The sequence below is a fragment of the Spodoptera frugiperda genome, chromosome 10 (genome assembly GCF_023101765.2).
Source record: "Spodoptera frugiperda isolate SF20-4 chromosome 10, AGI-APGP_CSIRO_Sfru_2.0, whole genome shotgun sequence".
In the NCBI taxonomy this organism is placed as follows: Eukaryota; Metazoa; Arthropoda; class Insecta; order Lepidoptera; family Noctuidae; genus Spodoptera; species Spodoptera frugiperda.
In genome coordinates, this window is record NC_064221.1 from 7,190,281 (window position 1) to 7,214,863 (window position 24,583).

General features: G+C 35.2%; 1 protein-coding gene across 4 annotated transcripts in view; it reads right to left on the minus strand.

Moving 5' to 3' along the window:
* Positions 1 to 24,583, minus strand: part of LOC118277061 (inactive dipeptidyl peptidase 10) — a 183,826-nt gene that overhangs the window by 37,697 nt on the left and 121,546 nt on the right. For all 4 annotated transcript variants that reach the window (XM_050696444.1, XM_050696447.1, XM_050696446.1 and 1 more), the window contains exons 4-6: positions 24,209 to 24,303; positions 16,261 to 16,388; positions 5,886 to 6,115 (exon numbers count right to left, since the gene is read on the minus strand). In XM_050696444.1, the coding sequence (XP_050552401.1) occupies positions 5,886 to 6,115; positions 16,261 to 16,388; positions 24,209 to 24,303 (453 nt within the window). The remainder of the gene's footprint in view (positions 1 to 5,885; positions 6,116 to 16,260; positions 16,389 to 24,208; positions 24,304 to 24,583) is intronic.

Consider the following 24,583-nt stretch of genomic DNA (forward strand, 5'->3'; position numbering starts at 1 on the left):
AAGTTTAAAAGTTTAAGGTTTATCGAAAATCGGTGCTGTCCGGTCTCTAGTGAAGACTTTATCTATTAACCGGCTCTTATGAATATACTAGCTGCTTATGTATGGTTTCATGCGCTCTGTTGGAGTCGTTTGGATCGCAGTGTATTATTATATAGCCTACAGTTTTCCTTGATAAATGCACTATCCGTGAGATGAGGTGAAATGCACTAGTAGTTCCGGAGATAATCGCGTTCAAACAAACATACTCATCAGCTTTATAATATGATTTTATGATTTTACTCTGCCAAATCATATTGTCTTTAAACACGCTGCTTTATAGCTTTATTAACTATCTATCTTTTAAGACATAAATATTAAAACAAAAACAACTCTTTTTCATTGCATTATAATAAAAATTGCCACAAAAAAGTAAGTCCATTACCCACAAACCTGAGAGTAAGTGCGTCAAAATTTTCGTTCCCTCCAAAAATTAAATCAACTTGAGAATTGTGCTCCACAGACCTATAAACCCTGTAGCTCACTGTTCAAAGTCTTTCGATTAAAAAGTTCAAATACTTCGGCCGTTTTGGGTGTGGTGTCAGTGTAAGCGATGTTTTTTTTAGTCTGTGTTGACTGATGAGCGGACTCGGATAAGAAAATTTGCCAATTTTTTTTATTAATGGTATATTAATTTTACTTTCTCATTTTATGATATTAACAACACAACAAATGACTACTACGTTTTATACAAGGTATGATGTCATTTTAGTAAGTGAAAATCGAAATAGAGTTTAAATTGCACCTACTCGTACTTTCAGCTAAGAATGGGTGGAACATATAATACTTATATTTGTATGACAAGGATTGGCCGCAAAAAGCTTTAAACAGAGAGGAGTGGAAGGACAGTAGGGAAGCCTTTGCCGTGCAGTGGGACGATCATGGCTGAAATCTAATCTAATCTATATTTTGTTAGTTAACTCTTTCAAGTTAATTTGTAACTAAAATCAAAATGTTAGTCTCAACTCAATAACAAATTCAAAATTAATGTTCTGAACGTTGGAACCTTAGTACCACATTCAAATGGTACAGTACTTAGTACTTATATGTATATTAGCTTTTCCACTTCATACAATCCGCCACCACTGAAGCCGCACCCTCATTCGCATCTGACAAGACGTCTCGATGACAATTCACAGATAAGATAATTCGCCGGGACATCTGCCGAATAAATTGTTGCCAGCCAGTAGCGAAGTGGTGATGGTCTATACCTGGCGTGACGTCACGTCTATCATGAATTCGAATTTAGAAGCTCGTTGATTGATGTTGAAATATTACCTTTTTGGATTTTATATTTTATTATGAAGGTAATAGAGGGTATAATAGTTTAGCTATAGTTGAAATTAATTCGAATCTTAAGAGATTCGAGTAAATTTTTTTTTATTAAGTTTTTTTGAATAATATCTTACTAGTTTTATAAAGGCGAGTGTTTGTTATTCAATCACGTCAAAATGGCTGGATTGATCGGATTTGGAACAGGGGTAGATTATACACTATAAACATACATACGTACGTAGTTTGAGGTGAACACTAAGTATACAGTTGAATTTTAAAGAGTAAGTAGTGGATTAAAAAATGTTACTGTAATTTTTGATAAATAATAATTAACAGTTTTTTGTAACATTAGATAAGTATGTGCCTTATGCCAGTAAGTATTATATTGGAGTTCCAAAAAAATTACTTAAAATATTTATCCCAAAATAAGTATATCCAAAAAAGCCTCATAATACTTTCCATGAGCTGGGAACAAAAACCGGGCCTTTGTACACACTAGCAACGACTCTAGGTAGTCTCAAAAATAGTCCAGCAACTCTCAAAGTGTAAAATAAACTAAATACACTAAATACACGAAGGAATTCGAAACCTTTCGACATACAAGTACAAAGGAGAACCCTTTTTCGACGTGTTTGCGAAAAATAACTGCGAAATAGTCGAGAGGCTTGGGGAATTTAGTGAGGACATGCCATCGGAGGTAGGTCCGCCCTATTATTTATATTTTCATGCTCAATTTTCCGGATAACTGGAATTTCTAAGTATGTCGATGTGGTTTAGTAGTAGGTTGGTATAACCGCTGTGGGAAGGAGGATGGTGAATTAAGAATAGGGGGATTTGGTAACAAGCGTTCTTGTGTTTTAAAACTTAAGTACATAGTTTTAAGTACACTTTTAAGTGTACCAAACATTTAAACATAGTTACATCACAGAACTACAAATGTATGTATGGCTCACTAAAAGTTGAAATCTTTTAGCAGATGTTAGTTCTAAGAGACAAAGTCCTTGAATTAATTTAAAAACATCTTTATTACGTCGTTTTTCAAAATTTTCGTGTTTTTCTTTGGAAAACCATTTAGTAAAAAAATATTTGGACACTATTAATTATGGCTTTATTGACCCGGTAAGTTATCTTGCTAATATTTATTAGTGACTCGTATCGAAATAATTCAATTTAATGTATGTTGTTTCACTCCTATTATTTTGAAGCTAGTAAAAAAATAAGAGAAAAGTATAAACTGATATTATAACAAAACGTCACATTTCAAACCAATTCCACGTCCCATGAACCGTTAACCGGTAAAATCCAGTTAAATAAACAACTTTCAATTCAAAAATAGAATTCTTTCATCAACGTCACTGGAATGTCAAGGTTAGGGCTGCGCTAGGTCAATTAGTGATGTGACAAAGTCGAGAATAGGTGTTCTACATCTCTTTGACACTAGACTACAGACAACTGTAGAATTCTAATGACCATTTTACTTACTAACCTTAACTATCTCTTTACTAAGAGTTACTTAGCAAGGGGGAACCTAAACTAAACCTTTATTATTAGGTGTCACTTATAGGTTGGTGTAAATCAATTTCTAGTACCGTTATGTTACGTTATACCATTAAAACAAGTGTAAGTAGATACTTAAATGTAGGTTATAATGGTAATAAGCCTCTTTTCTAGTTACGTACAGACTAGCGTTCAAATGTCATTTATCTAGGTTTGTTTGGTTTAAATAACAAGCGAAAAGTTTATAAAGAAACCGAAGTCACACGAGTAAGATTCTCCAACAAAATCTTTCATCCATCTACGAGTACTAAGCCGAAAGCTACACAGGAAAACGAACTGTAAAAATCAGTCCCCACTCCATTCAATTCACAAACAGCTGTCTTATAATCCCCTTAAGTAATTTCCTTACTGAGCCTCAACAACTTGAGACCACAAGACGAGACGTCCTAATTTTCCACCCCCAAGCCCCCAAAAAGGGGAATGATTATTTTATTCCGTTACCTTGTAAATGGGCCCACCTTTATCTTAATGAGAGGTTGCATTCGGCTCATTTGCGTGCCAGTTGCCAGATTGTGCCAGATACTAAATTGTGCCAGTTGCCATTCACATTCCTTGGCGCTCGCCAGGTTGCCACTAGAGATGCGCTTTGAGGGGTGAAACGTGTTTTATGCGAAATTTTGGCAGTTATTTTACGTTGGAATGGAATTAACGGGTGGCTCGGAATAGTTTATTGTTGGACTTTCGTGTTAAAATGGGTATTTAGTTTAAGATGGGTTATTGTATTGTGGTTTAGTTATACTGTAAGTTGTTTGAAAGCTCGACAGAAATGTGATATGTATACAGTTTTTGTAGATAGATTATACTATTTATTATGTAATGAAGCTAAAAAAAATCATTTTCTTTGGACATTAATGCCAAACTATGCTGACGTAAATGACATATTTTGTGATTTTGACGACATTTTCCTAAGTAAATTATGTTACGTAAATCGTAAAACACACTCCGAAAAGTACATAACTTCAACAAATAATTAATATGTAACTCTAAATCTCAAGTATTACAAGTTAGCAACTACTAGGGTTTCAGAAAGTTGAAGCAGTAACTTACAAAGTTCTACTACTTATAGTTACTTGCAGTCAAAGCGTGCCATGCAGTGCGGGTACACATCGATAAATGATGCGAAAACTTTGTCTGTGACTACGAAAATACGTTGAAAGGTTTTTTTTTATTTTAAAGTATGTTTTAATGCATTTCGAATATTATTTTATGAACGTGTATTTTATGCTAACATGTGAAATGGATGTTTGGCAAATGAGACCTCTTTGTGAATTGTTATTTATTGATCATTGAGCCTTATTACTCATAAGAGGTTTCCTAGTAGTAAGTTTGATAGTCGAGAAAGTGGTCCTAATGTAAATTTTAATTTTACGGACTTTTCCAGAGTAATGACAAGACAATTTGGTTATACAGGTACAAAAACATGACCAAACTTTTACCTTAAACTTTTAACTAAAACTACCAAGCATTTTAACACTTCTACAAGAAAGCCAAAGAACAATTTCCTCAAACATTGGCCAAACGTTACCACCATCAAACAGACCAGTATCGATAAAAAATAACATTTATTCGAACATCGAGTACATTCGAACTCGAAGACGGTCGAAAAAAAATTGAATCGAATCTTCGCAAGGAGCATTTCCTCCGAAACTTTTATTAGAATTACAATATTGAAAGTGAATGAACGATCCGCCATATTGAAAAAGCAGACTATCGGTAAATATCGAATTTCATTTAGTTCGCTTCAAGTAGTGTTGCTTAAATTTTACATTGAAATTGTAATTGTTAAGTTCGATATTGTTTGAAGTTTTCGTTTAGTATTTTAAGTGTAGTTCGTCTGTTGTAGTTTCACGATTTGTTGTGCTATTTTTAGATATTTAATGTTGAACTGTTCATCCGTGATCATGGAGCTTACAACAGTGCCGTTACGTTCATTCAATATGCACGCAATACGGATGAAATGGGAGTTAGTATTGCAACTCAAGACTACGAAATTTGACGATATCAATGTTGATCAATCAGAATTAGATTCAAGAGGTGGTCACATCTTACTACAATAACATTCCACTAAATTAATTATTATGTTATCGGCTTACTCATGTAACTGTTTGACGAGGAACTCGACTAGCTTCAAGCCATGCTAGAGGCTCATATTCATGAATAGCATTCCGCGACACACGACATGGCGGTTGTCGCGCTGCTACTGGCGCGTCGTAGCTAGTCGAGTTCCTCGCCAAACAGTTACATGAGTAAGCCGATAACAGGATAATTAATTTAGTATGTCTCACGAAAGTTATAATAAAATAACATCCCATTAAAAATTGCCGGAGTTAACCTTCTACAACCAATTGCACAGTGGTCGCAGGGAAAAATGTAAAATTGACTGGCGACATTTCCCCACTGTTCCACTAGACTAACAGATTCCCTTTGTGAGAAGAAACGGTTATGACGCAAGCATTATGCCCGGATCCGCCTTGCCAACCATGAAATTGAAAGTGTTGGCCATTGAAAAAATTGTTTGAAAAATTTTTTTGGTGGTAACAATTTTTTCTTTTTTTTTCTATAGGTAGTTTGGTTTAGACTACTGAATATAAATTGTTGTTTATCGATATTGGTGCGGTAATGCAATATGCCTTTTGTTTGTTTTGAAAGGGTTAAGTTTAATAGTTTTTTTATGCATAAGTACTTTTTATTTTGATACCATTTAAAATGCAGATGTACCTATTGTTCACGGGAATATTATTACGAATTTTTTGTTGGTGATGTTTTTCATACAAATAATATTACAATTTCTTTTTAAATTCTGATGTTATTATCATTTAAATATTTATACATAGCTTTCACCTCTGTATTTGCATTGTGCATGTTCAAAACTGCTGTCGATTAATCCTTATTTCTAGCTACAAAATGGTAATTATCATAGTACAATCCCTACGATATAAAATTAAATATCAATGGCACGGCAGCTATCTTAAAGATCTAAATCTACAACAAAAAATAATATCTGTACTCCCACATACCTTCATATAACCAGTCCGGCACCCCATTATGGATTGTGCCTGGCACGCCAGACTCCGTCACTCGGTATCCTGTGGACGACCTGGGAGCCGGTCTGTAGTATATGTCGTAGTCTTTGACGGTGATCAGCCCGTGGCCCTTGGGGGTCCATGTGGCTAGTAGCAGTGAGGGTCCCTCGGTGATCACTCCGCCCCCTACCTCGTCTGGCAGCGGAGTTAGAGGGTAGGACTCGCTGAGGACAATGAAAGATTAGTGTTTAAGAATTTGATATTTATAGACTTTTTTTGTAGAGAAAATATTTATAGTTATAGGTGCATTTTTGCGCGACAGACGTGTACGATTTTCAATATATTTCTTGGACTTTCACTAATATTTTAAAGCCAAACTGCTAGTCATGTTCAACAGTTTTCATAAGATCTAAAATAAGATGTAGGTAAGATAATAATCGAATGTACAATTTCATTTATAAAATCAATAAACATTACCTATTAAATTAGAAATTGACTGTGCTGTCAGAGAAATTATAAACTCAAAAAGGAGAATCAGTTTGAGCAGCGCTAAGTGACCGTCGATTAACCAATGAGGCAGGTCACATAACAAAGACTACAATCGCTTTGCATTATCAAGTACTAAAATAAACACTAAAAAAGTAATTTAAAAAACTAAAACACCCGACTGCGTTTCTTTATAACAAGAAAATGAAAAAAGCCTAAAACAAGAATACAAGAAAAATTTAAGCAGTCGGGACCCATTCTAGAAAGCCATTATTCATAATATTTAGGATGTGTCCCGACTGCTTAAATTTTTCTTGTATTCTTGTTTTAGGCTTTTTTCATTTTCTTGTTATAAAGAAACGCAGTCGGGTGTTTTAGTTTTTTAAATTACTTTTTTTTATTTTATTTTCTTTTAGTTTTATTATTTATTATATTTTGATATATCTAGTGTCACTCTCACAGTAAATACGAATCGAACGACCCCTATCAAGCTGAAATCCATCGAGTGGTTCAGTCTAGAGAATGCTCAATATTCGAATTTGGCGCCAAAAATCCGCCATTTTGATTTTTTTTATTATCTTGATATATCCAGTGTCACTCTCACAGTGAATACGAATTTAACGACACCTCTTAAGCCAAAATCCATCGAGTCGTGTAGGCTAGAGAGTGAGCAATATTCGAATTTGGCGCCAAAAAACCGCCATTTTGTTTTTTTAAACATTTTGATATATCTAGTGTCACTCTCACAGTAAATACGAATCTAACGACACCTCTCAAGTCAAAATCCATCAAGCCGTTTAGGCTGTAGAGCGTGCCAAACAATTATACATACATACATACATACATACATACATACATACATACATACATACATACATACATACTCTCGAAAAACATAACCCTCCTTCTGGCGCAGTCGGGTAAAAAGTCCACTCATGATAATGTTCATAGACCCACCAAATAGCCAGACACGTTAAAACCGCCAGACACATTGTACGCAACCGAGCTGACGCCATTACCCCCGTGAGCTCACCCCGGACATCCGATCACGTGAATACATGAATTCCCAATGACGGAAAAATGTTCCCGATTGTGATTCCAGTCACTTGATGTTTGCGGGATTTGAGTGGTGCGGAATGAAAATGTGTGCAAATTTTGGTGGAGAGCTTGATGTTGGAATGGACTCTTTATTTAATAGGTGGTTAGGTTTAGTTTTTGTTGATAGGGGCGATAGTGGATGGCGCTGATTTTTGTTTTGGGTAACTGCTAATTATTATCCAAGCAAATAAGAAATCAAAAAGGTCTAGAAATAAAAAACAAATAGAATGTTTGTTTTGCCAAAACAACCTCTAAATCATGAAATATACCAGGCGCCCAAGTTCACGAAGAGGTTACATAAACAGGCTTGTACCACTACTATCCGCGACATTAGTCACCAAGCCGTGTTTTTCCCGCGCAGTGGCCGAATATTTTTTTTTATTTTTTCAACAATAGACCCAAGGGAAGTGGCTGAAGGCCGAACAAAAGCTTTGTTCCGTTCCTTTTGCGTCTTTTTCACTTTTAAAATATACATTACTCAACCGTGTTCTAACACGGCATTGATTTCGGAATAAAAGAGAAAATGGAAATCATGGAAGATTAAAATGCATGAATTGAGATACTTTCACTTTGCCTTTTAAGTCAATCTCCTGTCCATTCATGAAGCCCGGTTCATTTTCTGTCTAAATCAAAATTAGAAAGCTTGTTGGAATGATATGGGTTCATTCATTTTAGAAGGGAATTTAAAGAAAATACTATGAATGATCCTAAGTAATAAAATCAATAAGATGTAGTTCCCAAAATGTTACTGAATAGCAATAAAGCAATTATAAATTAAGTGTGTAGCAAGTATTTTGCTTGCAAAGACGTATTTTGTCAGCAACTTTAAGAAAATATCATTACGATAAGCAAGACTTTACATAAATGAGAAATGAGATTGAAAAATGCGAGAGCATGAAACTTGACTTTAAAATATGAAGTCCGTTAACATACAGAATCTCTTACGATACACCCTCTAACAAACACAAGATTTGTATGTATCTAGAAGACCTAGTAAATAAATTACCTCAATAAATTACCGACCTTACCGCCTACGATATAGGGAAGAGAATTGCTTGGATGTTGTGTACATTCGAGAGAAACACCTTAGTACACCGAACGTAGTGTTAAAGGCTCGATTTATGAACATATTAGGTTTTATGCTTGCCTGGTACCTGCGATTACGGTTTGCTGTACTGTTATGTTTGTATAGGATACTTGTGTGTACTTTGAATAAGAGTAGAAATAATAAAAAATACATTTAAGCCCTTTTTGCATAAATTTGCTACAAACATACACCCACTCTTAGATTTTGTATACATTTGTATATGTATCATATGTTATACAGAAAATCGAGAAATGAAGTAACTATTGAATTAGAAATCCATACACAAAGAGTTTATTTTCCCGAACCCTTTAACAAAAATTGACAAACTTTCCGACCGCATCGTTTTTTTAACAAAACTCAATAATCACACGCCACAACACAGTCGAATTGTAATCGATAAAGAACATCCTTTTAACAATCGAATAAAATTGGATACAAAAAGGCAATGGCGAACAAACCCGCGGCCTTTGAAAGCTGAAACAACTTTCCTTTACCAAAGAACACAATGGGAAACCGAAATATCTAAATTACGTATCGATTGGAATCGAATAATCGATTGAAAAGCATCGAGTAACCGTAAGAAGGTGGATGTGACTATAAAAATCACGGGGTGTTACTCTTCGCTTCCAACCGGCTATTCTGGAAGGCATTGGGGGAAGACAGTGAACGTCTTGTAGCTGGTATGATGATGATAAATCTGGAATGTGGCAATGGCAATAGGTTCACTCCCTATTACATGGGACTTATAACATAACCAGTGGAAGGTGGGTATTACGTTGTATTTGTGCATCTATGTTTTCGGGGGGAGTTGCTTTTCCACCAGTGCTGTGCAATGTTACGTTGCTGTGGATGTGTTTGACTTCCACCAATTATATTCATTGGTACACATAGCTTAGCACTGGTGGAAACAGACTTAACTGAGCTATGTTTTTATATGGAAATATGCGTGCTATGAATGCGTGTTATAGATTCGTTCTATGGATGTGTGATATGGATGTGTGCTATAGCTTCCCTACTATTGAAACATTGCAAACTTAAGTTGCGCATCTTCCTTACACAGTTTCACAGCTTAGCTGTTACATCTTTGTAGCATAGCTACATAGCATATTTCTAATGGAAAAACACCATAAAAGGTGGGAAGTGGTAACATGTATTATAATACATGTATATATTAAATAATTATTTAATAACATCACTTGACTTTATCCAAATCGGTTAATCAACAGTAGTTTTTGCGACCACATGACCAGGACCGCATAACTATGAGAAGTTTAAACAGAACAATCTGATTAGGGAACAATAACTCAAGTTGTTCTGTACAGAGACAAACTGGCCGACTATTGTACTTTAGTGGGTACATAATGATAGTTTAGATTTATGCGGGCATCGATTTTGGCGAAGTTAGCTGTGGTTTGTCATGTTTCCAGTTGTGTTTGAATAGATATTGTAAGCACTGAGATAAGAAACATTATTTAATAAATTTTATTACAATTTTTCAAATGTTTAACGCTAGACTATAGTCTCAATCCAATGATTTGCCACAATTTCCACGTTTGACAAATAATAGTCTGTCAGTATGTCCGTCAGTGAAGCTAGGTGCTCGTTCCAAATTATAACTTCAAATGGAGAATACGGAGCAAGAAACTTCCTTGGTTACTCTTTTAAAAAATACATAATAATATGTTAACAATTTCTCTGATAAAATTTTCCAATCAGTTTTATCAAAGAAAGCTGCTGCCCAGTCTTTGTTAATGTGTAATACATTGTTATACCCGCGGCAAGAATACGGATGGTAACAAAGGTATTCTATTTAAGTGATAATTTAATGAAACATGACACATGCCAATTAAATATAAGGTAAATAGGTAGTAAAAAAAGGAGTAGATAGGTTATAAGCGCTCAGAAAGTGGCACATTAAAATGTGGACAATTAGTAACGTGTTTGTAGTAAGTTGGAAAATAGAGAGAGGCGTGATTTGTAATGTCTCACGCTCACCATAAAGTATCACACATTATATTAGGAAAATCCAGTTATGACATATCCTCTTTGTATTTGCTTCATGAACAAAATATTAAATCACTTTCTAACCCACAAAACAATTAATTGTCTTAACAAACCCGTAACAATAAGACAAAACGGATTGATAAATCAGAAATATTGATTCGAAATCGTTTTCCAGTAAATCTCGTTTAAAATGAATTGGTCGTTACAAATGGGAGCCATTATGCAAAGGGTAGCAATTGAAAGATGGTGATATATTGAGTCTAGAGCGTGGCAGTGGCTTTAGAAACCAGAGTTAGTTTGTTATAATGGTAAAATATATGAGGATGTTTTGTATTTATGTGTTTGTTTGTTAAAAAACACACTAGTATTTTTTCCTGTGTCGTGGGTGCGTTTACAAACATACAAGTTCACATACGCATGATACCCGAAATAACAATTTATGGATCACATAAAGTTGCTACGTGCGAGAATCGAACCCGCTACCTATTACACGGCAGTTGCCCTGGCACCGCGTCAACCGCACGGTTGACGAGAGTGCGTACGGTGATTGGCCGGAGCGAACAAACCAACCAATCAGAGCGCCGAACGCGCTTTCGCTTCTAATCTTGTGAAACGTAAAACAAACCCGTACTAAGCCGTCTGATATGTCACCACTGACAACATTATTACACACACACACACACACAATCAATTTTCACTACAAATGACATTCTGTAATTAATTAATACTATTCAGATATGAATAAACATAGATACATACATATATTATGTATACAATGTGATAGGGGCGAGACTTCTAACCCGTTAAGGCTGAATTCTACATCAAATTTTATCGACAAAAGTCGGGGATCGAAGAGGTCGAATCCCCTCCCCCTAAAAGTTATGGCTATTTTAATATTTTTTTTACTTTTTTTGATATCAAAGGTTGTATGCGTCGTAGAAACAAAAAAAAACGACAAACGGTAGCTAATAACCTTGGCTAACTAATTCATTACTTTTTTCATATGTTTGATAATGTTTTGGTGAGAAAAAAATCATTTGTGAATTATTTTGACCGAAAAAATCATTATTTTTCAATATTTTCAATTAGGGGTTCAACCCCCCATATTATTTTTTTGTCGATAAAATTACATGTAGTACTCAGCCTTAACGGGTTAGAAGTCCCACGCCTATCACATTGTATACATTTCCATTCCTGCGAAATTCCTTGAAACCCAAGGAACAGCTGTTCCCTACATAATTCAGAAACTACGAAACAAAATTCAAGGAGATTCGCCCTTCTGAATTGATAATGTATTTTGAGGCATAATATTACAGACATAAGATTTTTATTTCAACGCTCTTGTGTAAGAAGTTATTTGATAAATTGTAGCTCCAAAAAACTTGTACAGATGACTACTCGTAGAGCTATATTTTACCAGTTTACCATGGTCCCGCTTTGTATGACCTTTCCACGTAATTGACGGTCAGCTTATACTGGTTATGTTTAGCTTGTTGTGTAGCCGTTAAAAATTAATGTGTAATGGAATATGACACCTTTTTTTAGGAAAAATTAGTTTTGTTTAAGTCCCGAAATTCGTTTTAAGAATTATGGGTGTACTAGATTTGGGTTCAGTGTTAAGTTATATTACTTAGTATTTATTTTTATTCATAAAAACATGCAAAATTTTAGTATACCAAATATTTCTATAATATAAAAATAAGTCGGGTTTACCTTCCTGACGCTATAACTCCAGAACCCACGAACCGATTTCCATGGTTTTGCATTCGTTGGAAAGGTCTCGGGCTCCGGGAGGTTTATAGCAAGAAAATTAAAATAATTCTTCTGCCAGAAGTTATAATTGTACGCGAACGAAGTCGCGGGTAAATGCTAGTGCTAATATGAAATTGCCATCTATCACTATGGGATTACTAATATGAGATAAGACTAATTGATCGAGTGGATGTAAGCTCGACTGTTTAGTAGTGGGCAGAGATACACATTATGGAACGTTATGCTACTATACAATGTACACCCACATTTTACCATTTGTGTTATAAGTCCCATGTAATAGGGGGTGTTGCGATATGGCAATAGGCTCAACCTATGGGCACAATTCCCGACTGTGCTTAGAAATTTCTACTTTCGAAAATACGTAGCATTTATAACCATTTTGATCTAAAAATCTTTAAATATCTATATGATGTTAAGTATGTAGAAATAAAATTGTTAGTTCTAGTACTGTAAAATGGATGGTCTTATCACACTAGGCAGTAAGCAGTCTTGTCATCCGATAACCTAACTTTCATCCTAATCAAGGTTTAACAAACCAAAATCTAGCTCGATCTGCTTTGACAAAGACAATAGATAGTCCATTCACAACTTTGAAACTATGACTGTACATCTAGTACAATTTATATAGGATGGCAGCAGATTGTCAAGTATCAAAATCATAGTTTTATTTGATTGATTGGTGTAATATTGTAATGTACGATTACGAATATGATTTTATAATTTAGACTTATCGACTTATTTCTTTTATAATCAAAAATCAAAACAGTTCATTAGACACCACGCTTGCTCAATGCGTGTTACTGTATGCATACGCATACACATGAACATGATTTTTTTTATCAAATCAAATACAAGACAACGTCGTGGTCGCCCGGAGCCTTAAGACGCCCGACGGGCTCGAAACCTACCAACGGCAAGTAACAATGTGAGTTTTTTCTGAGTTATATCTAATTTCTAAGATTATTGACACACCACTGACCGATGCTAAAGGAAAATATTGTGAGGAAACCTGGGCTTATGATGTCTAATTATAAGTTTGAAATCACCTATTCGCATTGAGAAAGCATGGTGAATAACGCTCACACCTTCACGACGCGAGGAGAAGTTTTGGTCAGCAGTGGCCACTATAGGCGGTATCTATAGGCCCTCTATAGACATTAAACATGTATGAGCAAAGTTGTTTCTATCTAACACTTTTGAACACGAAATGAGAGTTGTCGAAAAATACAAATTATAATTTACCTAATTAGAGAGAGTTTTTAACGTAACCCTAAACTTTGGTGAGCTTCGTTAGGTCTTTGTTAATTTTGTTAAATAATTAATTATGCCAAACCACTGAGACGTGCTCCACTGAATAATTGTTTGGTAAAGGATGGGGCACAACAAGACAATGTTACACTATTTTATTCCTCACCAACCCTTACATTTCTAACTCCCAAAAGGCTTTTTTTAGGGGGAAAATCATCCAATGACTTCTCTCGCAACTCCCAAAAGGCTGGTAATGCATTTGTAACGCCACTAGTGTTTCAGGTGTTCATGGGCGGCGGCGATTGCTTACTATCAGGTGATCCGTCTGCTCGTTTATCAGCATGTTCCATGAAAAAACCAAGCTGTGGTCTATTTGAAGATGAAAATGGTTTGGTGTTTTTTTTAACGTTGATAAGTCTGCGTTTGGCCACAACCCGCTTACTGCCAGGACGGCGAAGCGAAGATGTGGCCGAGGATGGAGCACACAGACTTAGAAAGTATATATTTACTCTGACTTTGAATAGACCCGGGTTGTATTTCTCAGGTAAAATAGAAGGCAGCAAATTGTTCCTGGTGATGATGATAAATAGCGTAACATTTTCGCCATTATGTAACCCAGTGTATCCAGCCCTTACAATGCGTCACAGAAAATAATAAAACTTATACAATTTAACGAGGACTGGTCATGCATATATAATTACTAAACACGAGAAATAACATTGCCTAAATGTGGCCTAAAATATTTCTCTGTATAAAGTATTCAAGATTTTATTGCTGAAATAAAGTACTTGGCATTTTATTGCTGCTTTTGAACAGGCACGAATATAATTCACTATATTATTTAGTTCATTCGTGGTTTATTTAGGTCTCCAGTACACACGCTACTTTAAGAATCGATTAGTTATTTTTCGGAAACTCGATGACGTGTTATAAATAATCGATACTAGGTACCTACATGTGAAATGTCTGATTTAGAAGCAATGATTGAACGTGAGAATGAGTGGCCTATCTCAGTAATCGAAATTTATTGATAACTTTAGTTTAAGGAGATTTTTACACATAAGCTCTAGTAAAAACGTGTTTAAGGGTGCTTTTCCACCAGAGATATGGTATGCTAGGTTGCTGTGGATGAGGTTGGCTTCCACCAATCATATTCATTGGTACATATAGCCTAGCACTGATGGAGATGGACTCAACTATTTTTTTATATGGAAAGATGCGTGCTATGGATGGCTTCCCTACTATCGATATATCGTATACTCTAGCTGCGCATCTCCCTCGCACAGTTAGATAGCTTAGTATCAGTGGAAACGGTCACATAGTTTCACAGCTTTGCTTAGCTTACATCTTCGTAGCATAACTAAATAGTGTTTAAATCTACAGCCAGAGACAAGCTATTACCAAGCTAGCTATTAGCAAGTTAGTTACCCGTTAGCCAATTATCGATTGTTCATATTAAAAATAACACCTACGACATAAAAAGCCTAGAGGCATAATTTTGGATGAAGTTATTTTTAAATGGGACGGAGTCGCGTATGGTTTTTTTTGGTACTAACTAGCTCGTCCCCACATTTACAACCCTTGTAAGCCAGGATCTAAAATGTAGAGCAATCAAAAAATTGTAATACATTATAATACATGGCCTCACAGAAAATCGACGTGAAACAACGCTTGCGTTGTGTTTCATTGTATGAGTGAGGTTACCGGAGACCCAATTACCTTAAATTCCTAACCCCCAAAAGACCAGTTGATATCAGGTGATCCATCTGCTCGTTTACCGGCTTATACCATAAAAAAAACCTTTCAGTCTTTTAACGTGAGTAAAAAATACCGTTTAAAGACAGACCAAAGCTCTGGAACTTTCAATCAACTAACACAATAGTGCTTCGTATTTTCAAAGAGATAATTTCAAACCGGTTTGTGCCTTTTGACTGTGACTCGCTAGTAAATAAAACTCCAGGTGATAGCTCGTAGCTCGGACATTCGGAATGTGGTAATGGATTTTTACACAAAGGAGTTTCACTTCTATGAAGCGGCTGCTAAATTGATTTTTGACTGAAATTCATTAGGGGTCTGACAGGGACAGAGGTTGTTTAGTTTAGTCATCACGTTGTAATTGACGACGATATAAATTTGTGTTTTGAAGGGTAAATATGCACATTTCGTCGCTACATACCTTATAGCTAAATATGAATCTCACGTAAATTGGGGGTACCCCTATTGCCATACACCGGGTACGAGGCAACTCGACTAGTTTCAAGCCAAGTTAGGGACTCAATAAAATAGTTTGATTTGGTTTGTTTTATTTGTTAATAGTGGATGCAGGTGGTGTGAAGGACTAAGAAGGAGACCTATGTTCATCAGTAAACGTCTTTCGGCTGATGATGATAATGATGAAGATGATGATTTGTTAACAGAAATAAGGATTTGTCTGAAACAAACGATCAGCAATCCGAACCAATAATCTTTATTCTATTCTATCCCTCTTTTATATAGATGTAATGTCGGTAATCACGCAGTTCCGGAGCTGCGGACTACCTAGCGGGTTTACCGGGGCTCCGGCTCGAAAAGCAGGAGAAGGAACGGGGTGGTTTTTAGTCAGTAAGAGTCTGACACTCCCTCTCGCCTCGCCCAAGGCGGGAGAAGTCATTGGATGAAAAAAAAGGTACTCACGTAGTAAGTATATCGTAGACGGTGTATCTCGCCAGGTAGGAGTGCGTGTGAATCTTGCGCACGTTCTGCGCCAGAAGCAGGAACCGACGGTCGGCAGACACTGAGAAGGAAGCTGGTTCTAGCACCCTCTGCAACAAATTGTAAACTTTATTTACAAGATCATAGAATTGAATATTGTACTGCTGGACTAAGGACTGACTATATATGAGGGTTTACTATAATCTGGATGCTTAGCAGGTTGGAGGTCGATGTTTAAGGTTTATCAGTACCTTTAGTATGAATTTTGTAATTGAAACGAGAGCGCTTTTGATTAGTTGGTTCGAGCCAGCTAATCAGACCGCCGAACGCGCTCTCGTGTTTAGAATACTTTAAACATATAGTAAACTTGTACTAAGGGTACAGAAAACGCTGTTACCCGATCTCTGTCAAATATCAAGAATGAGTGATGAAATGTACAATTGGGTAGTTTCCTAGGTCAAAAATAAATTATTTTGATATTTCAATATAATAAAATATCCCAAAATAATCATATTTTCATTCATTCATTTGACGATATACTTATTTATTTAATTTTTCTTGCTATTTTTTGCGTAATAAGTATGCTATTTGACGCAAAAAAATATGACGTCATAATTTGCAATGTCATACAAAATTCATAGAAAAGTAACGTTTTTGACATTTCGATAAAAGTATTGAATTTGACTAGTGGGATAATACCCTTTTATATTTTACTGTCATCATATGGCTTTAACAGATAATTGTACATGTTATTTAAAATATCCTGAAGCAATATGTCCAACGTTGAACCCTAATTCGCATATCATTCGACACGCGAGCCCCATATTATAGTAGTATCGAATTATACCCATAATCGATACCAGGAAACGAGAAACGATGCCTACGGCTATAAAGAGCATCGTAAAACAGGTATCGATGTTATCAAATTGGATTGAATCGATTCTACTGGTCGTATTTGGTAGTAATGTTCGTGGTTATGATGTTAGAGTATTTATTTGTCTTGAAGGATGTTTTGCTTTATTGGTTACTGGTTTGAGCATCTCTTTTGTGTTTATGCGGCCCTAGTATGTGCTGTGGAGTGGGATGTTTTTTACGAAAGTGGTTTTTTTTATTTTTTTTCTCCCACATTTTTTTATTTTTTATAATTGAATCTATCTATACTAATATTATAAAGCTGAAGAGTTTGTTTGTTTGTTTGAACGCGCTAATCTCCAGAACTACTGGTCCGATTTGAAAAAATCTTTTTGTGTTGGATAGTGCATTTATCGAGGAAGGCTATAGGCTATAAAACATCACGCTATGACTAATAGGAGCCGAGCAGAGCGGGTGAAACCGCGCGGAAGTAGCTAGTGATAAATAATTTTAGAGTCTGCACGTCACTAAGGAACTATTTTTAAATTCACCAATCTATAAATACCTATCTAGGTACATTATTATGCAATGAATTATTTTTATTACTTTTTGCGTTCGGTCGTGATAGGTCCATAAAAAAAATATTTCCGTTGTTAGGTTTTATTTTTATATTTTCAGTTATTTTTATTCAAAGTTTAGCTTGTATATAGCCAATTAATATTTGTACTGCCTAAATAGAATCATAGCTTTGTACTTTTGTTCCGAAAAGCGTATTTGGAGTGTGAATATCAAACAATTCGGATAGTGAAAATTCAAATTATATTATTGTAACAGGCAAAATGCCCATCAATAAATTTTGTAGCATTGAGTAAATATACAAATGTTTACTAATTTTATCTCTACTCTACTACACTAATTTTATCTCAAAATCATTCTAAATCAAGAGCTCAGGATTATTTAGTCATCAATCCGATCGAAACTATGGTGGTATTTTATCCTTAATTTTTTTTTATTTGCACCATAAACATCCTAAGATAGTCCACTACCAGGCTATACTTTTTTAACCCTTTCCTACCGCACATTTATACACGGTTTTCTCCCATATTCTAACTTGGTAGATATATTGGAATAAAATAGTTTAAAAGGTTTTAGAGAGCGCTGTTGTCCAATCCCTGTCAAATGATGACCTATCGCGATATCTGAGAAAATGGTAACAAATATGTATTCACTCTGGCTTATAAAACACTGTAATAGGTGTAGTGTTTAGTACTATATCTGTTATACAAGTAAGCACTTCCCACACGATACTAAAAAAGGAAAACAACCTACGCAAATGTCGTAGCTAATATACCTGCCGGTGCAATATATTATTATCAATGAACAGAATTGGAGCAGAAATCTTCATTACCAGGGCATCAGGAGTCAGGAGGAATTTAGCCTAACACGAATTTAGTACGACAGAACGAGAAAAGATTGGCCTCGGTATTTTTTATACTAAGATTCATTAGTTACGATTTTTTATTTTCGCTTTTATTACTATGGAGATTAATTGGATTTTTGTTTGCAATGCATAAATGTTAGCTTAGTGAGCTTATTATTTGAACGAGTAGAATCCTCGAAGTAATAGTTTGAAAATTTATTTTGTATTGTTAATTTAATTTATATCTTTAATTTCTTTTTATATTTTTCATTTATTAATTTTAATTACTTTGTAATTTATTCATACGAGGTATCTTATTATTTATAGAACAAAACTATTCTAGAATTTCTCTTCTGTAGTACTAGGAAAGCATAATTATAAGAAAGTGTTATCTTGCGCTTGTGTGAATTACATTACGGTACTGAGAGCATAATTTTATATGTGAGAAAGTTTTAACTTGGGTTTTCATAATACATAATATGGTGGTTTGGGAATGAAATTATGCAGAAGACCGATTATTCTATTGCAGTCTTGTTACATTTTAGTTCTTGTAATTATTATGTTTCTAGACATGATACCAGGGTTTCATGATAAAGTAAGAGCTGTAAGATGATAGCAGAGTCATTTGTCGCTCTTTCATTCATGTTTTAACCGTGGGTGTCGTACTGCTGACAAACGAATTACACGTTTGAGGAAAACGTCGTAAGGAAACTTGAGCTTATAATTTCTAATTATAAGTTTGAAATGAAATGTAGTGATGAATGCTGAAACCTTCTCCATGCTAGAAGATGCCTTTGATCAGCAGTGACTACTTATAGGCTGTTGATGTGTGATGTTAATAACAGATACCAGGATATAATAAGTACGTAGAAGTTAGTCCACTATTAGAATACAAAAACTCGTTTAAATTAAAAATGTTCGTTACAACAACAGAAAAGTAATTTTCTTACGCATCTCATTACATTCTTTTTTCGAACACGTTGACAGCAATAGCAAGATGGCGGCTAAATTAAAAATGTTAACAAAGTTTCGAGCCTAAACAAACGGAAAATATTCAATTAGTTAGGAAACAAGACAACTTTTATTACGACGAGATTAAAATGAAGTGACTTCAAAGCTAAAACGTGGAGAGATAATGTAAACAAAATTAAAAACTTTTTTTAAAGGTGGGCCCAGGTGTAGTTGTTGTTAGTTTTGTTTTAAATATTTGAATACAGAATTATTCTAATAGAGGTAAGTTTATTTGATATGTTATCTGTGAAAGTTCATTAATTTTTTTTTATTCTGAGCTTAAAACATACTTTACTTATCAGTAACTTGCGTGTGTATGTAATTCTGTATCGGGGTTTGAATGTGAGAAATAGAAATGTCAACAATTTTTTTTATGCTATTAGGTGGTTTACGAGCAGACGGATCACCTGATGGTAAGCAATCGCCGCGCCCATGGACACTTGAAACACCAGAGACGTTACAAATGCGTTGCCGGCCTTCGTCACGCTAAGGAGCCGAGCAAGGCGGGTGGAACTGCGCCGGAGTCGCTAGTATTATTATAATTTAACGTCAAATTAAAAGGTTTATCCAACAAAATTTAACAATTATACTTTAATTCCTACATTCTGAAGTAATAAGAGTATTTTCTTAAAGAACAAAGTTACGTTAAGTACGTTCTCGTACTTCCAGCAACTCAGTATAATTGTTTCACTGTGAAACGACGTATTCATTGAAATTAATTCTTATTAGCTTTTAATCTATACTCCTTGCTAATGTAATAAAGTTGAAGAGGTTTTGTTTGTTTGTTTCTTTGAATTAGATAAGTTCTGAAAGTATTTGTGGTAGCGTATCGTTACGCCTTTTTATCCCCTCGGGATAGACAGAGGTGCATTTCGGCATGTAATGCCACTGCATATTGTACACACACTTTTCACAATTTATGTTGTAAGTCCCATGGTGAGCCTATTGCCATATACTGAGTACACTTTCACACTTCGTGCTACAACTAAAATCCGTGTTACTAGAAATTTCAGAAAAACCGAAAAAACCCAGCAACACTTTGCCCGAACCGGGAATCGAACTCGGGACCCCTTGCCCGGCAATCACACTTACGCCCACTCGGCCAACGAGACAGTTTTCCCCGAAGCTTCTTAGTCGGTAATCACATCATCGACCACTTGACCAATGAATGTTAAAATTCATTATCTGTCATTAAAAGTAATAAGTCCTGCCTGGGTCCCATCGGTCCATTATAATATCCTCATTTTGTGAAAGATTTCAATTTATAAAGAATGTAATGAACTGACAGGGGACCGAGAGGGCACTAATATAATTTGACCAAAAGCTTAAAAGCCTTTTTAAACCCTTTGGAAGATTTTCTAAAGTATCCAGTTGAGTGAGTACCTATCTATGTACTTAGTAATTTTTATGAGTACTCTGTTCGGTTGGGACATTATAATTTTTAGTCTAGTCTTCGACCCGCGGGTTTGGTCGCTTGGTAAAAAGAAGATGTACCCTCACTCTTGTACATCCTCTTAACTATCTGCAAATATCATGTCATAAAACTCTTCGTTAAACTTCTCGTCGACTTTATTAAGTAGGTACATAACTAACTCTAATATTATAAATGTGAAAGTTTGTTTTCCGTCAATCACGCTCAAAGTACGGAACGGATTTTGATGAAATTTATTATACAGATAGGGTATGAGCTGACTTGGGTAGAATACGTTTTATCTCAGGCGAACGCGGGCGATGTCGCTGACAGAAGCTAGTATTATACATAATAATAATAAAAAAAACTGTTTAAAATAAAAACTTCACAATATTAAAACAAAAAAGCACTAAAAAGGCTACAAAAATTCTTCTTTTTCTTTTATCTCTTCATTGTTAATTCGTTTAATATTATAAAACTCGTCTCGGCCATACTTCGCAAGTCCATTATAAATTATAATAATCTTTTTCTCCTTCACCAACTTTTGGTTTACGATTTTATTCGTTAAGAAACTGATTCTATTTTTAGACAATCGGTTGGTCTAAACGATTTCCTTTCGATTCTAATATCGGACAAAACTTTCCATTGAGTTTTTCCCTCGACTTCCACGTGTCTCGGATTATTCTTACTGGTGATATTGATTTTGAAACAAACTTTTGAACCCTGAAGGAACTAGTTGGACATTTTCAATGTAGCATTATCTTTTTCACCAATTATGTTACAATATACCCCATGAAATAGTGTTTTTGCTTATCACTTTTAAAACATACTATAACACTTTAAATAATAATATCATGGTTGGCTGGTGGAGAAAAATACCACTCAGCATTAATTCCGCCGCTGTATACTGTGTACATGTAGTGTTTTAAATAAAAAATAATTAGCCACTATTCCAAAGAAAACACTTTTCAATAATATTTTACTGAGAGACACCAGTGTACTGTCCGGTCCATGTAGTGTCTGTACTTGGACATAAATAAATTCTGACTGTATTTTTTAGCCAGTTGAAGGGAGATTAGACCAAGAGTAGAAAGTCTAGACTAATCATAATTATTTAACCAACAACTAAAAACAAAACAAATAAAACCCTTAGCTAAAGAAAAAGAAAATAAAAGAAAAAAAACAATAAACTCACAAAGTAATTTAACGGACAAACAAAATACTTAATTTTAGAAGAAAATTTCCTTCCAACTGTAACTATGAGAGGCAAGGTCACTCAATATCCTAAGTGTCACGGACAGACCTCCGAAATAAATTGATGTCCAGCCAACAAGTGGCTCTAGGGGGCACTCTAGGGGGGGTGTTGGGGTGTGTACGTGGGGGCTTGGGGGTTCCAAACCATTGCCTCCTTGTGTATTCGATGGAAAACTTATTTTTGCAACGAACGCGCTATTGAGTTAACATATTGCGGTATCGGGCGCCTGTTTATTTTTGGATCATATTTTTTTCGGATCATTGTGGGTATATCGTATCTTCGTGCTTGTAATCGTAAGTGTTTGGGTTTGGGCTTGATGCTGTTGAGGATAGTGTGTTTTATCCTACATACGCATTGTAAACACATTATTTGATCCTTTACCTATTGTATATTAATGCAAGAACAATGTAACGACAATATAGCCAATGCAATGAACATAATAATAATAATGTTGTATAGCAAAAGATATACTTCCGTTTTTTAAATAATCAGCCTATCCCTTCACCCGGGTATCTAAGTGTAATTAACATTTTCGTCTCCAAACTTTACCTAAGTTTAAATATTTCACCCAAACTGGTTTTAGCGTCCCGTCCCAAAAAGAAAAGACAAAAAAATCCAATCAGCCTAAACTTCTAAAATCACATAGACCAACCACAACTAAAAGCTATAGCCAAAAGCAAACAAGACAAAACGTTAATTGAAAACAATTACATTTGAGGCAGCCCTAACGGTACACATAACTAAAGCAAACACCAGCCAAAGGGCTAAAAGCCAGGAACTAGGGTTGTCTCGACGCAAACAAATGGAGACAGCGGTCGCAACACAATTACAGTAGCTCTCAAATGTCAGTAGGAACGTCTCGGCGAATGTAATGAGTATCAGCATAACTCTAACTTCACATTCAAATGGAACTCTCCAGAAATATACAGAGTGTCACTTCTGGACAACTTATTCTACAGGTTGTTGTTTTTACTAGTGGTCACTAGTGCGATTGCCGGACAAGGGGTTTCGGGTCCGATTCCCGGGTCGGGTAAAGGGTTTTCTGGGTTTTCGAAAAATTTTTTTAGTACTAGCTCAGAGTCTGGAATGGTATATGGCAATAGACTCACCCCCTATTAGATGGGACTTATAACACAAATGGTGATAAGTGTGTGAACATTGTATAGCGGCATTATTTGCTGTAATATCATAATGTGCACCTCTGCCTTCCCCTTCGGGGATAAAAAGCGTGACGCTACGTTATATGTCTAACTTCACATCCAAACGGAACTTTCCAGTAATATACAGGGTGTCACTTCTAGACAAACTTATTCTACAGGTTGTTGTTTTTAAAGGGGGATTTCACGAAATTGTCTCTTGTGGTGAAATTTCTGTGAAAACTTTAGTTTTGATGGTGTGACTCGGATCTCAAGTGTAGCCGGAGTATATACATAGTTTAGATTAGTTGGAAATTTTCCCTTAGTAAGTAAGTTTGGTCGAGATTTGTACGTGGGTCGCGGTTTGCGTCCTGTGTCTTATTACTTACGGGAAATTTAAAACATGACTTGCTGGGCGGTTGTAGTTTCGGAAGACCTTATAGGCATAGTGTTAATTGAACAGAATTAATGGTTAGAAGGTTCTAGATCGGCAATCTCGATATATATTTATTTTTATTTGTTTGGTTACTCCTGAGTTTCTTGCTCGTTCTTCTTTATAAGTATCTACACTTTAAAACGAACAAATAGCTTCACTAGAGGACTGACCAACAGACTGACATTATTTATTTAATTTGACGTCTAAAAGTGCCTTCTAAAATTTATCTAATTGGAATAAATGATGATGAATAACTAACTACTACTACTAACTTTGACTTTTGATTTTGAATATATCGTAAATTTGAAGACATGTTATTTTATACATTGTATTGGAATATTGGACCAAAGTCAGAACAAAATCTCATTGTAAGTTCAAACATTAAATAAAGATAATAAATAGTACTTACAAAAGTGGTGTTTGGCATAAGTGTTTTGGTGGTCTGGTTAGCTGCAAACATGAGGCTGATGCCACCGTAAGTATCACGGAATATAAACTCATCACCTGAAACAAAAATAAACCTTATTTAGTAAACAATAGAGGTTATATTTGCTCAACAAATTATGTCTATTTGTACTAAGAACGGGTCGATTGAGAAAAGTTATTATGAACTGTATATCATTTTGGTCTATGATGTAAACACAACATGTACGACATAGTATCGTATGTATATTGCTTAACTCATGAATCAACTTGAAACGTGAGCCAGAATACATTTTAACTAAGATCAATAAATAGGATTTTTATTATGGTATAAGCCAGTAAACGTGCAGACGGATCACAT